Genomic DNA, 15,565 nt, shown 5'->3' with positions numbered 1-15,565 from the left:
ATAGCTTGGTGTCCAGAGCAAAATGATATAGCAGCGGGATGTTTTGGCTGGTGTAGGGCCAGACTCAAATGTTCATTTTAGCAAGTTTGAAGCAAAAAGGAATGGAAATTGGGCTCAACTGCTATGTCCCACTCTGTGACAGGAAATGCAACTTGTTCATCATGTTGTCCCTCATAATGTGACAATGACAATGGTGACACTGCCTTAAACACACAGCTCCCTTATTTGATCTTGTCTATAAAGAAGTGACTCAGTTCTGGTTTTCACTATATCAGACTAAACTATTTATCATCATCATCATCATCATCAATCGTATTTATTGAGCGCCTACTATGTGCAGAGCACTGTACTAAGCGCTTGGGAAGTACAAATTGGCAACATACAGAGACAGTCCCTACCCAACAGTGGGCTCACAGTCTAAAAGGGGAGACAGAGAACAAAACCAAACATACTAACAAAATAAAATAAATAGAATAGATATGTACAAGCAAAATAAATAAATAAATAAATAAATAGAATAATAAATATGTACAAACATATATACATATATACAGGTGTTGTGGGGAAGGGAAGGAGGTACGATGGGGGGGGGTGGAGAGGGGGACGAGGGGGAGAGGAAGGAAGGGGCTACACAGCAGACGGGCGGCGGGGCGGGATTAGAACCCAGGTCCTTCTGACTCTCAGGCCCGGCCAGGTCAGAGTTGGGTGTGAAGGAGGAGGGCAGAGGCGGGGAAGCGGGGAGACGGCTCCCCCCTGTTTATCCCCTGTTCTTGTGAACTAAATATTAGCAGGAACCCATGTCCTTCTAATGATGCTAAACGCAAAACACTGTTCAAATTCCCTATTAAATATCAGACCACCCTCTTTTATGGATTAAGACTTCAAGGATATCAACATCAACTTGGTACGCTAAGAATGTTGATCATTTTAGCTTACCTTAACGACTCTTCATTTCTTCTCTCTTTCTCTGTTTTGTTCTCCTTTTTCAGCTCCTTCTCCATGACGGCTTTTGCCTCCAGTAACATCTTTATCTCCAAACTGAATGTTCAAAATCAGAAAAATCCCAGTGCTTTTACAACAGATGCTCAGTTATAGTTTTCTAATTTAATCACTTATCATCTCCCACCTTGACACATCAGCTTCCCCACTGATCTCCCTGCCTCCTGTCTCTCCCCACTCCAATTCTTGTTCTACTCTGCAGCCCAGATCATTTTTCTAAAAAAGGGTTCAGTCCATGTTTCCCGTTCCTCAAAAACCTCCGGTGGTTGTCCATCTACCTCTGCATCAAACAGAGCCCTCTGTCAGCTCACCCCCTCCTACCTTTTCTTGCTGATTTCCTACCTCAACCCAGCCTACTCCTCTGAAGCCAATTTACTCAATGTAGCTCGATTTTCTCTACCTTGGCACTGACGCTGTGCCCACCCTCTAACCCGGAACCTCCTCTCCCTTCATATATGACAGACCACCACGCTCCCCACTTTTGAAACATTATTAAAGTCGCATCTCCTCCAGAGGTCTTCCCCGATTAAGCCCCCCTCTCCCCTTGTGGAAGCACCACGGTCAAGGCCCTGAATCTGTCCCCCCTTTTTCTCTGACCTTTCCCCTCTGAATTGCTTCGGCCCCAGGTCTGCTTGACCACTCTGGGTGTGCCTGATGACTTGGTTTACTCAAGCCAAGCCTAGTTGATTGATTGACTCAAATAGCTTGGCTATTTGATTGACGCAAAGCGAGTAGCCAAGCTCAACCTGAGCCAAACACATTACGACACATCCTAAACATGATGAAACGACCCCTCTGAACTAATCAAGACCCCGGGCCACGCTCATCAGTAGTATCAGACCACCTAGAACAAAGCAAGTCCGGGGCTGAACAGAAAATGCCCGAGGGATTTACTGCTTTCTATCCTATGTATTCTTCTGATCATTATGAATGCTTTACAATGGTATGTAAAGAAGCTCTGTATTACTTGAAATTGAGCTGGCCTTGTCTAGCAGGAGTATATATGTTTGTACGTATTTACTACTTTATTTCTTGTGCATATTTATTCTATTTATTTTATTTCGTTAATATGTTTTGTTTTGTTCTCTGTCTCCCCCTTCTAGACTGTGAGCCCACTGTTGGGTAGGGACTGTCTTTATATGTTCCCAACTTGTACTTCCCAAGCGCTTAATACAGTGCTCTGCACACAGTAAGCACTCAATACGATTGAATGAATGAATGAAAAGGAGAATCTCTGCCGCCTCTCCCTACTAGAGCTGGAAGAAGTGCTAGTAATAATAAACTTGTTTCTGACATACCCTTTTAAACATAACGCACAGGCTGTGAGGTTTTTCCTCCACACCCTTCTGCGTCACCTATGTATTTAGATCTGTAACCTTTCAGCATTTCAAATTCACCTCACCCTCAGCCCCCTACCACTTATATAAATATTCATAATTTACTTATTTATTTATATTGTCTGCCTCCCCCTCTAGACTGTAAGTTCCTTATGGCCAGGGAACAGGCTTACTAACTCTGTTACATTGCACTCTCCCAGGAGGTTGGTACACTGCTCTGCACACAGTAAGCACTCAATAAATACCAATTATTGATAAGCTAATGACCCTAGGTACTATTTGCTACTTCAATGTGACTTTATGCCCAAATAGCTGACAATCCATTCAGGTATGCAGAGCAAGGTGGAAAGTTCATTAGGCAAGTGGGAGCTGGAGGGAAAATGAGGTGAGTTGCTATTAACAACAGTTGATGGAAATGAGTTCGGCCAAACCCAGCCAACTACCCTGGTAGGCAAAGAACAGGCAAGCAATAGGAAAGTATTGTGTTAGGCATGGCTTCACGTCCTCCAACAACGACAGCTAGCATATGCACGAACACACATTTACAGCTAACACACACAGCTAAAACTTGCACACAGCTAACATTCACACAAATGTCTCTAAAAAACAAAGAATCAGTACCCATCCACATACTGTTCATATGCTTAAGGAGATCTGAATCTGGTAAAGGGAGGGTGTGGAAAAAGCCAGGATGACAATACTACTACTATTAATAGTGATATTTGTTGAGCACTTAATTTGTATGAACTGCTGAGATGGATAAAATATAATCAGTTCGGACACTGTCCCTGCCCTCCATGCAGCCCAAGGTCTAAGGATAAAGGGGATATGGAATGGGGGGATGCGGGGAAGGGGATGTCTCCCACTTTTGCTACTGGCTAGTGTTGGATCAGGAGCGCTTCAGACCCCCTCGCCTCTCACATCTTACGAGTGCTAGACCCTCTGCTCCCTGAGGATGGTATAGCCATCCTCTGCACTTAAGTCAGTTCATTTACTCAGTTATACATTTAATTATTTACTTTAATTACTCTATTCAAAAATGCCTTTCTGCCTCCCTCATCAGTATGTAAGGTCCTCGGAGGCAGGAATGAGTCACTTGCTTGCTCTGTTTTCCAAGTGCTTAGTATAGTGCATTACATCCAGTGGGTGCTTAATAAATGCTAGCTCTAATTACCACAACTACTACTACTACACTACACTACTACACTACTACTACTACAGTGCTTTGCACATAGTAAGCACTTAATAAATGCCATCATTATTATAATTATTACTACCAAAATGGCTGCTGCCGTGGCAGGATTGAAAATAGAAGATAAAAATGCTCAAAGCCCCTGAATTTTTGAGGGCAAACCTCGCAGTGGGATCGGGAATAAGGACCTGACCCAGAATCTTGACTGTCCAACACCAAAATGGTTACCAGCTGTAGGGTACCAGAAAAGTGGAACTTAAAACTCTCTGTTCTCTGCCTCTCCATGCCAAAGGGATGGCCACTTTAGCTTCAGCTCCGCTGATTCTGCTTCACTACGGGCATATCCCTGCATCCCTACAGCTATCAAACCTCAAGCTCTACAGGCAGATGGATTTTGTTGTTTGCACGCGGGAACTTACTATTTGCGAGAGTGGGGACGCTGGGGTGTGTGTGTGTCTGTATGCGTGCACGCACGTGTGCCATATGTACGGCGTTTGTGTGAGTCAAGTGTTCAGGGGGGGTGTGGAGAAGATGACTGTCTGCAGTTGGCTGTTGCTATGAGTGCTGCAGTACGTGGGTGTGTTTCTGCGCTGGATCTAGTACTAGATATGGAAGAGGGTGTGTGACTGCCGGGTGGGATGGTGGGGCTAGTGGGAAGGTACAAAACTAGAAAAGCAGAAAGAGAAGGATGGAGTCAGGAGAGAAACAGAGGAAATGGGGAGAAAGCCAGTAATGAGAAAAAGAACATATGATCAATCAATCAATCAATCGTATTTATTGAGCGCTTACTATGTGCAGAGCACTGTACTGAGCGCTTGGGAAGTACAAATTGGCAACCTATAGAGACAGTCCCTACCCAACAGTGGGCTCACAGTCTAAAAGGGGGAGACAGAGAACAAAACCATACATACTAACAAAATAAAATAAATAGAATAGATATGTACAAGTAAAATAAATAGAGTAATAAATATGTACAAACATATATACATATATACAGGTGCTGTGGGGAAGGGAAGGAGGTAAGATGGGGGATGGAGGGGGGACGAGGGGGAGAGGAAGGAAGGGGCTCAGTCTGAGAAGGCCTCCTGGAGGAGGTGAGCTCTCAGTAGGGCCTTGAAGGGAGGAAGAGAGCTAGCTTGGCGCATGGGCAGAGGGAGGGCATTCCAGGCCCGGCGGATGACGTGGGCCGGGGGTCGATGGCGGGACAGGCGAGAGCGAGGTACGGTGAGGAGATTAGCGGCGGAGGAGCGGAGGGTGCGGGCTGGGCTGGAGAAGGAGAGAAGGGAGGTGAGGTAGGAGGGGGCGAGGGGATGGACAGCCTTGAAGCCCAGGGTAAGGAGTTTCTGCCTGATGCGCAGATTGATTGGTAGCCACTGGAGATTTTTGAGGAGGGGAGTGATATGCCCAGAGCGTTTCTGGACAAAGACAATCCGGGCAGCAGCAGGAAGTATGGATTGAAGTGGAGAGAGACACGAGGATGGGAGATCAGAGAGAAGGCTGATGCAGTAGTCCAGACGGGATAGGATGAGAGCTTGAATGAGCAGGGTAGCGGTTGGGATGGAGGAAAGGGCGGATCTTGGCAATGTTGTGGAGCTGAGACCGGCAGGTTTTGGTGACGGCTGGCCCTCTGCTCTGGCCCAGCAGCCCTGGGGGCTGCAGCATATGGAAGTTACTGATTGTGTGCTTGGTGAGATTACCCAAAAGGTAAACTACTTCTCCCATTAACTGAGTTTCAGCCTGGAGCCACGCCACAGGCCTACAAAAATTACCTGGGCCCTCTCCTGCACACCGATGTTATTGAATGAGTTTTTAATGCAATTCTGCTAATATTACATTTTCCCCAATAAAGTGCTTTGCACATAGTAAGCGCTTAACAAATGCCATTAGTATTATTATTAATCATTTCCATAGTTCAAGAGAACCTTAGCAAAGCCCTGCATAATAACAATGGTCCTAGTTAAGCACTTACTAGGTGCCAAGCACTGTTCCAAGTAGTGGGGTAGATAGAAAAAAAAATGATGTGCATCTAGCTTTATTTCTATTTGATGATGACACCTGTCCACGTGTTTTGTTTTGCTGTCTGTCTCCCCCTTCTAGACTGTGAGCCCGTTGTTGGGCAGGGACTGGCTCTATATGTTGCCAACTTGTACTTCCCAAGCGCTTAGTCCAGTGCTCTGCACACAGTAAACGCTCAATAAATACGATTGAATGAATGAATAAAAATCAGATTGGACACAGTCCCTGTCCCACTTGGGGCTCACACTCTTAATTCCCATTTTCAGATGAGATAACTGAGGGGTAGAGAAGCTGTGTGACTTGACCAAGGTCACACAGCACACACGGGGCGAGGCCGGGATTTGAACCCAAGTCCACCTGACTCTCAGGCCATGCTGCTTCCCCTTTGTCCGGTAAATGGAAGCGCAAGCTTAAGAAGCTTCAATACTAAGGTGACTTTTTCCCGATCCAGCAGAACCCCTTAATTCGGCAGAATTCCCTTACAGGCAGTATGAAAGTTCCCTCTCTGACGGACAGACAGACCTACTTTTTCTCAGCAAGCTGAGTCTGCAATGCCTTCCTTTCTCCTTTCAGTTTTTTCACGAGCCCTCGGAGGCGCTGACCCTCTTCAAAGGGCTCAGGTCCCCTCTGCTCTGGTCGCGCTGTGGTTGGAGTAGACTGAACCAGGGGAGCTGATGTGGCCCGAAACACAGACTGCAATCTTGTGTTCTCTTGCTCACCCACTTTCTGGAAGCAAAGACACCCATTTTTTTGTTATTATTTCCCCTTTTATTCTTACCCTTTTGAAGAAGCCTCGGGTAGGACGAAGTGAAATGAGGAAATCTGCCTCAAGGAGACGGGGAGAAAGGTTTGAGGCAACATTCTGATTAGCTACTTAAAAAACTGGGAGTTTTGAGTCAAAGTCGTGGTCCCGTAACCTCAGACCGTATACTTTTTTTCTGATTGTTCACCTGACCGGTAATACCCAGCACTTGAACTTATTCCTACTTTTAGTTATGTTCCCGATCACTGTTTTTCACTCTGGGTCCTTTCTTGGGTTTGATTGTTCCCTTTATGAAACGGGCCCTAACTACATGATGTACTTTGACCATCATGCAAATGTGGACTTTAAAACGGCTTTTTTTATACCGATGGCAATGACGATGATGGTGATGTCATAAGGCGGGTCACTTACTTTTTCCAATTCTGAGATCCGTCGCACTAGCCTCTGTTTGCTCCAGTCACGGTAACCTAAAAGAAACAAAGGGGGTCCATGAAGAGTACCAATGGGAAAACATCTATACAGAATTCTCCATGACCCTAAACTTTTCTTCAGAAGCTTCTTTAGGGTGGGACCATTTCCAAATACTGAAGCTCTCCCTCGAACCATTCCGGAACACCAGGATGATTAAAGGCAAAGATCTGATCTTGCGGTTGTGAGGTTACATTTAGTATGTTCTTCTCGACTCATATAACGCTGTAAAATCTGTATTAGATTAGCTCTTTCATCCGGTACCTGGGACCTGTTGAACCTACACTGTAGGGTAGACACTGTTCATAATGTTCATTGTATTTTATTCTGCATCTCCCTCTCCCCCAATACGTCATATGCTCCTTGAGGGTAGGGGCTGTGTCTTTTACTTCTAAAAATACTGTAGTATTTATTGAGCATCTACAGTGTAAACAAGAAGGAAAAGGTTTGGTCCCTGTCCTCAAAGAGCTTACAGACAAAAGGGGAGATGACCGACATAAATTAATTACAAATAAAGGAAAACCTAAATACAACTAGTAATAATCAATCCACGGTATTTATTGAGTGCTTACTATGTGCAAAGTACTATGCTAAGTGGTTGGGAGAGAACACTATAGTAAGTAGATACAATCCTTGCCCTCAAGGAGCTTAAAAATCTAGCTGGGGAGATAGACATTAAAATAAATTACAGGTAGGGGAAGCAACAGAGTACAAGGATATGTGCATAAGTGCTATAGCAAGAGTATGGAAAAAGTACCTGCAACAAATATTAAAATTTTTCAGATTATGAGCCTCCTTGAGGGATAGGGGACCATGTCTAATTCTCATCTGGGTATTTTATTTTATTACTACAGAGTTCAGCATACGGCAAGTGCTTAATAAATACATACCATTACAACTACTTAGAGTTGAGGAGCAGTGTGGCCTATTGGATAAAGCCCGGGCTTGGAAATGAGGAGGACCAGGGTTCTAATTCTGACTCTGCCACTTGTCTACCGTGTGATCTTGGGTGAGTCATTTAACTTCTCTGTGCCTCAGTTACCTCATCTGTAAAATGGGGATTAAGACTGTGAGGCCCATGTGGGACAGGGACTCTGTCCACCCAATATGCTTGTCTCCACCTCAGCACCTAGTACAGTGCCTGGCACATAGTAAGAGCTTAACACATATTATTATTATTTTCCCTCTCTTGATGCCTTTTTGAGACTATACCTTTAGCTTTGCTGGAAATAGGAGAATTGCTCAGCACTTTGTCCAGATCTTCTTTCAAGCTCTGGTTCTCATCTTGCAATTCTCTAACATTCCTGGCTAAATGCATGACGGCGGCCTTCATCGTCTTCTGCTGTTTCTGTGTGGTTGATTTTTCTGGAGAGGACCTAGGGGAGAGAAAAATCAAAGCAAATAAAACAAACACTAAACGGGGGTTATTCTACAAATATAAATATTCGGCAAATATTCCACAAATATAAATCGACAGGGAGACTGGAGAAGGAGTAAGATCAGAAAATGCCTTTGTAAACGAGGCAATCATTTAAGGGAAAATTCAGTAATTGGATGACCTTCTGGCCATGGAAGTTTAACGTTTAATCCAGGAATTTTGATCAAAAGCTGCAGACAACTTTTTTGGACCTATTTCCGGGCAGGGATCGAGAGACACCCGGCAGAGAGTGAAACTGAACGCTGAAGCCAGAAGTGGTCAGAATTCTGTTTTGTCGCGAGGGAAGGTGCAGAGTCCAGAGGACTTGAATTGGATACTATAATTTTCCCTTCATCATCATCATCAATCGTATTTATTGAGCACTTACTATGTGCAGAGCACTGTACTAAGCGTTTGGGAAGTACAAATTGGCAACATATAGAGACAGTCCCTACCCAACAGTGGGCTCACAGTCTAAAAGGGGGTGACAGAGAACAAAACCAAACATACTAACAAAATAAAATAAATAGAATAGATATGTACAAGTAAAATAAATAGAGTAATAAATATGTACAAACATATATACATATATACAGGTGCTGTGGGGAAGGGAAGGAGGTAAGATGGGGGGATGGAGAGGGGGACGAGGGGGAAAGGAAGGAAGGGGCTCAGTCTAGGAAGGCCTCCTGGAGGAGGTGAGCTCTCAGTAGGGCCTTGAAGGGAGGAAGAGAGCTAGCTTGGCGGATGGGCAGAGGGAGGGCATTCCAGGCCCGGGGGATGACGTGGGCCAGGGGTCGACGGCGGGACAGGCGAGAACGAGGTACGGTGAGGAGATTAGCGGCAGAGGAGCGGAGGGTGCGGGCTGGGCTGGAGAAGGAGAGAAGGGAGGTGAGGTAGGAGGGGGCGAGGAGATGGACAGCCTTGAAGCCCAGGGTGAGGAGTTTCTGCCTGATGCGCAGATTGATTGGTAGCTGCTGGAGATTTTTGAGGAGACTGGAGATTTTTGAGATTTTTATTTTGAGATTTTTATTATTGAACTTGACCTTCCCGTTCACGCATCCATAAGGTCCATGAAAATGCTCTCGGGAAGCACAGCAGGGACAGCAATCACCATTTTATGTGCTTGTTTCAGCCACAGAATCACTACACCCCACCAACTCCACTACATCCTCAAAATGCCTCTAAAGCAAGTGAAAGTGTTCCGGAGAGAATGGGACAGTGGCACTGCCAGTCCCCAAGGCCACTGCAAAAAATGGGCTACGTTACCTTGGATGCCCACCCTTTGCAAGGATAAGGTATATGAATTGTTGGCAAGGAGAAAATACATTTTTCCTCTACTTTTATGTCTGGGCTCGCGTTCCTTTGTGGAGTTCAGATGTGGATCTCTATGTAGGCACAGAATTGGGCTCATTATTCATCCGGTATGCTTGGAAAGATCTTATGAGATTATAATAATAATTATGGTATTTGTTATACGCTAGGTGTCAAACACCGTTCCAAGCACCGGGGTACACACAAGTTCATCAGGTTGGACACGGTCCCTGCCCTACAAGGGGCTCACAGTCTTAAACCCCATTATACAGATGAGGTAACCGAGGCCCAGAGAAGTAAAGTGACTTGCCCCAGGTCACACAGCAAACACGTGTTGGAGCTGGGATTAGAACCCATGACCTTCTGATTCCCAGGCCTGTGCTCTATCCACTAAGCGACACTGTTTCGCAATGCTTTGGACGGTTCAAGGTTTGCATGAAAAAAACCTTAAAAAGGAAAATAGGAAAAACTGCAGAGGAGAAACAGTAACCAGGCAAAGGACTTGCCATTCTCAGTGGCTTTACTCTTGTTATAACTTGCTGGTTAATTCTCTGGACCAATCACAAAGGTAATTTACCAGTGGCAGCGGGGAAGAAAGTAGTGAATAAAAAGTTATCCTGGGCTGATTTATTTCTATTTTGGAGAAACTAAAATGAAAAAATAAAACTGTCCAATGGTGGCTTAAATTTCTTTAATATGACAGGTCTGATTATGGAATGACAGCTTACAATTCCGAAATAACACTGAAGCAAGCACTGTACTAAGAGCTGGGGTAGATACAAGATAATCAGGTTGGACACAGTCCCTTTTTCCCCCATGTGGTTCAGAGGCTACCTAAGAGGAAGAGGAGTGAATCCCCATTTTACAGATGAGAAACTGAGACACAGAGAAGTTAAGTCCCCTGCCCCAGGTTACAAAGTAGGCAAATGGCAGAGCAGGGATTAGAAACCAGATTCTCTGATTCCCAGGCCCATGCTCTTTCCACGACACCTTCTGCTTCACCTATGCACTCAGATCTGTACTCCTTGAGCACTTGTTATTCACCCCACCCTAAGCCCCACAGCACTTGTGTACATATTCATAATTTATTTACTTATATTAATGCCCGTCTTCCTCACTAGACTAGAGTTCCTTGTGGGAAGGGACCATATCTATCAACATTTTTGTATTGTGCTCTCCCAAATGTTTAGTACAGTGCTCTGCACTCAGTGAGTACTCCATAAACGCCACTGACTGACTGATTGGTGCTCTTCTGGTCTCACATAATGTTCAAGACACAACCAGCAATCGGCGAGCAATTATGGAGACTACACCTAACTTGGGAAGAATCTAGATACGATATTCTAGTTGTTATCATTAATAATGATTATGGCCTTATGAAAGTTAGGGACTCACCATCAGTTTCCATGGTATTTTCCTACAGAAAATGATCGATCAATATTACCTGGATGTGTGTTTTCCCTATGTCCTCTTAAAAGGACGCAGTGCTAGAATTAGGAAACGCTTCTGATGTCTTTCTGGGTACTGAGCAAAAGGGTGTTACAAGAAACATTTGGGTGCCTGTATGGGTTTCTGAATTCAGAGTGGTACTACAATGCAACTCAAATTGATTTTCTTTAACATAAGGTTCAGCAAGAACACAATTCCCACACCACAGGAGATCAAGCGCTTTAGTACAGTGCTCTGCACACAGTAAGCGCTCCATAAATACGACTGAATGAATGAATCTGAATAAATAAGACTGACTGACTGAATGAATCTGAATGCACTTACTGAGTGCCCACTGTGTACAGAGCACTGTATTAAAAGCTTGGGGATCAAAAGTAAGCAGTGCAGGTCCTGTTTCCTTCCAGTTCAAGTATTTTAGGCACCATGGACCAATGTGTACACGTAAATGTGCCATTAAAAAGATTTACATACCTCCTTCCTGCAGCTTCAGAATTTGCCAGAAGAATCCGAAGACGACGGATCTATAAAATATCAAAATCAGAATATTAAGAATTGCTAAAAACAGATCAAACTACAGAACTAGCGTGGGAAAAAATCTCCTTGGAGAAAGTCCATTGTGACAGAATCTTGAGCACTGCTTAGTTTCAGGAAGTAACGGACAAGTTCCCGCAACTAATTCTCACCTCCTGCCAAAGGAAACTAGAATGGTACAATCTCCATTACAATGGAGACTCGGTCCTTTCTTATTTACTAGGATTAGAATCAGAACCTCTTTCAAACTCCATAATTTCTGCCTCCTGTTGCATTAGACAAAGGCGCATATTAGACCTACCTCTTCGTGGTAAGTCTCCAGAGTAATCCGCATCTCTTCCAAGTTAGTTGTCTTTACATCTGTCTGGAGTTTGCTAAAAAATCCAAGGGAAAAGCAATTACCTCCACAGTACTGATTATGCAGAACCGAGCCCAGTACTCCCATGGGCTTTGTAATAGAAACAGCACAGACAGATTCATAGATGCCATTTGATATTAAGTGAAGGGATGAAATCCTATCCACTGTCGAGGGGGTAGGTCTCTTCTTGAAAGAGGGCCAAGAAAAATAAGGGTGGACAAGGGGGTGAATGTAGCTACGGAGAGGAGAGGTAGATTTGGAGGAGCTGACACCTAATAGCTTTAATTTGGTCAAAAAAGTAGCTTAGGAAGGTCAGTGGGGTGACGGGGGAGAAGGGGACACTGGAAGTTTCAGGAGGGACTAGTTGTGATGGAGGGCAAAGGGTATAAGAGTCAGCGAGGGAGGAGAAGTATTACTCCTGGGTGGAAAAGAGGGCAGTCGTATTTATTGAGCACTTACTATGCTTTATCTTACTGATTGAGCGCTTGGGAGGCCCTAATATAAGTCGGTTGACTGGTTCCCTGCCCCCAAAGAGCTTCCAGTCTATCAATCAATCAATCGTATTTATTGAGCGCTTACTGTGTGCAAAGCACTGTACTAAGCGCTTGGGACGTACAAGTTGGCAACATATAGAGACAGTCCCTACCCAACAGTGGGCTCACAGTCTAAAAGTCTTGGAGAAGCAGCGTGGCTCACTGGAAAGAGCCCGGGCTTTGGAGTCAGAGGTCATGGGTTCGAATCCCAGCTCCGCCAACTGTCAGCTGGGTGACTTTGGGCAAGTCACTTCGCTTCTCTGCGCCTCAGTTCCCTCATCTGTAAAATGGGGATTAAGACTGGGAGCCCCCCGTGGGACAACCTGATCACCTTGTAACCTCCCCAGCTCTTAGAGCAGTGCATTGCACATAGTAAGCGCTTAATAAATGCTATCATTATTATTATTATTAAAAGGGGGAGACAGAGAACAAAACTAAACATACTAACAAAATAAAATAGAATAGATATGTGCAAGCAAAATAGAGTAATATGTACAAACATATTTATTATGTTTATTATTATGTTATTATGTTTAGTCTAGGGAGAAGTAGTGGCTGAACTCAGATTTCTGCCAGCAATGCCCTACAGCATAAGAGCAGCATGGCGCAGAGGATAGAGCATGGGCCTGGGAATCAGAAGGTCATGGATTCGAGTGACCTTGGGCAAGTCACTTCACTTCTCTATGCCTTGAGACCTTGAGCCCCATGTGGGACAGGGGCTGTGTCCAACCCCATTTGCTTAGTACGGTGCCCTGCACACAGTAAATGCATAACAAATACGCACTATTTGTTAAGAAGAAGAGAAGCCGCGTGGCTCAGTGGAAAGAGCCTGGGCTTGGGAGTCAGAGGTCCTGGGTTCTAATCCCGGCTCCGCCACTTGTCTGCTGTGTGACCTTGGGCAAGTCACTTCACTTCTCTGGGCTTCAGTTCCCTCATTTGGGGGATTAAGACTGTGAGCCCCACGTGGGACAACCTAATCACCTCGAATCCCCCCCAGTGCTTAGAACAGTGCTTTGCACATAGTAAGTGCTTAACAAATGCCATCATCATTATTATTATTAAATATCATAATCATTATTAATGATTATTATTATAAGAGCAGGAGGGTGGCAACGTGCAGTGGAGGTTTGATGCCCTCTGATGAGCAGAGGGTGGGCTGGGAGCCCGTTAAGTAGGGATTGTCTCTGTTGCTGAATTGTACTTTCCAAGTGCTTAGTACAGTGCTCTGCACACAGTAAGTGCCCAATAAATACGGCTGAATAAACGAAGTCCTGCAGGTTCCAATCCTGGATCCTGAGTGGCTGCAGCTTTGCAGTTCCTGGTCCCACATCAATTTGGGATTGTGGTAGAGGCCAAAGTGGTCCTCTGCAGGGGAGGAGTCCGGGATCAGTATTACTTAACATTTTCATCAATCGCTTAGATCACGCAGGTAACATTAAGCTCAGAGTGCATGAGGTGGTGGACAGTACTTTTTCTACGGAATCAAAATTCAAAATGAAATCGGTAAACTTCAATAAGGATAAATAAGGATACTCTTTTTATTTATTTATTTTACTCGTACATATCTATTCTATTTATTTTATTTTGTTAGTCTGTTTGGTGTTGTTCTCTGTCTCCCCCTTTTAGACTGTGAGCCCACTGTTGGGTAGGGACTGTCTCTGTATGTTGCCAACTTGTACTTCCCAAGCGCTTAGTACAGTGCTCTGCACACAGTAAGCGCTCAATAAATACGATTGATGATGATGATGATAAATACAGCGTCATGCAAATGGGGAAGAAAAACACAATCTACAGATACAACCTGAATAACTGCCTCTACATAAGAGAAAGATCTAAGGTTCTCCCTGGATAATAAGACGATGTGAGTTGGAAATATAGAATTGTGGTTTGAAATGTCAGCACAATTCCAAGGAGGACAAATAATAGGAAGTACATCTTGGAGGAATTGAGACCATTTTTCTGTTATACTCAGTGATGATCAGACCATTACTAGAGTACTGGATCCACTTTAAGGATCAACACAACTCAAGAGGAATGTGGGGAACTTCAAGAGTGCATAGAAGAGAGCAATAAAGATGACTACAGGGTTGGAAAATCAAACCTAAATGCAAAAGAAAAAGGAATTAGGATGATTCAGTCTTGAAAAGAGAAAACTAAAGGGCAGTCTAGTAAAGACTCTGACATCGAGATTGGAGCTATCTCAGGGAACAAAACAAAGAGAGTGAAGCAAGAAGGAATTAAGGTAGCTATAAAGAAGAATTTCCTGGCTAAGGAGAGAGGTTATGTAACCAATCGACAAATCAATGGTATTAAGTGAGCACTTATTGTGTGCAAAGCGCTGCACTAAGTGCTTGGAAGGTACAATACAGCAGAGATGGTAGGTTCTCTACAAGGAGCTTACAAGTCTAGATGGGGAGACAGACATTAAAATAAATGACAGCTATGTACATAAGTGCCCTGGGACTGAGGGTGCAGAGAATATCAAATGCTTCTGGGGACACAGCCAAGTGCATAAGCAATGCAGATGGGAGAAGGAGTGAGGAAAATGAGGGCTTAGTGGAGGGAGGCCTCTTGGATGAGATGTGATTCTGATGAGGCTGGGGTTGTGAAACAAGTAACCCTCTTCTGAAGTTTTTAAAAACAGCCCAAGATAGGCGAGATTGTCCAATTGTCTGTATTTTATTTACCTTTCCTCTGTGTCCGTCCTTCCCAAACTAGACTGCAAACCCCATGTGAAACAGGATCGTGTCTGAACTGTTTTGTTTTAATCCCCAGTGCTTAGCACAGTGCCCTGGCAGCAGAGTTCCCACTTAGAAAATACCATAAATGTGGTTTAGATGATTCCTTCCCACCACTATGATTCATTTCTAAGGCTCTTTCTTCCCTCCTCCACAAAATTTACGAGTCAAACTTTTCATACTTGATAACATTATCCTTTTCCTTGCATTGTTGCTCCAATTTGAGAATCCTCTGTTTCAGTCCGTTGATGACCTGCAAAAACAATGTAAATCAACTGACGGTGCCTTACATTTCTATCCCACCTATGTCTCTTGGGAACTCAGGCACCCTCTCTTCCCCTGATGTTCCAGTAATCAGTCAATCAGTGGTATTTATAGAGTGCTTACTCTGTGCAGAGCACTGTACTAAGCTTCCATCTAATCAGACACACTGCAATTAGCCAGTCATGTACT

General features: G+C 44.2%; 1 protein-coding gene across 2 annotated transcripts in view; it reads right to left on the bottom strand.

Annotated features, from left to right (window-relative positions):
* The window catches only part of IQCE (IQ motif containing E), a 70,790-nt gene that overhangs the window by 24,321 nt on the left and 30,904 nt on the right, over window positions 1-15,565 (bottom strand). For both annotated transcript variants that reach the window (XM_038763120.1, XM_038763121.1), the window contains 7 exons: window positions 15,295-15,365; window positions 11,785-11,857; window positions 11,424-11,473; window positions 7,988-8,151; window positions 6,719-6,774; window positions 6,071-6,270; window positions 937-1,038 (listed from right to left, as the gene is read on the bottom strand). In XM_038763120.1, the coding sequence (XP_038619048.1) occupies window positions 937-1,038; window positions 6,071-6,270; window positions 6,719-6,774; window positions 7,988-8,151; window positions 11,424-11,473; window positions 11,785-11,857; window positions 15,295-15,365 (716 nt within the window). The remainder of the gene's footprint in view (window positions 1-936; window positions 1,039-6,070; window positions 6,271-6,718; window positions 6,775-7,987; window positions 8,152-11,423; window positions 11,474-11,784; window positions 11,858-15,294; window positions 15,366-15,565) is intronic.

Source organism: Tachyglossus aculeatus, chromosome 21 (genome assembly GCF_015852505.1).
Source record: "Tachyglossus aculeatus isolate mTacAcu1 chromosome 21, mTacAcu1.pri, whole genome shotgun sequence".
Classification (NCBI taxonomy): domain Eukaryota; kingdom Metazoa; phylum Chordata; class Mammalia; order Monotremata; family Tachyglossidae; genus Tachyglossus; species Tachyglossus aculeatus.
The sequence above is the reverse complement of the archived record's forward strand: the minus strand, read 5'-3'. Positions and strand labels throughout refer to the sequence as shown.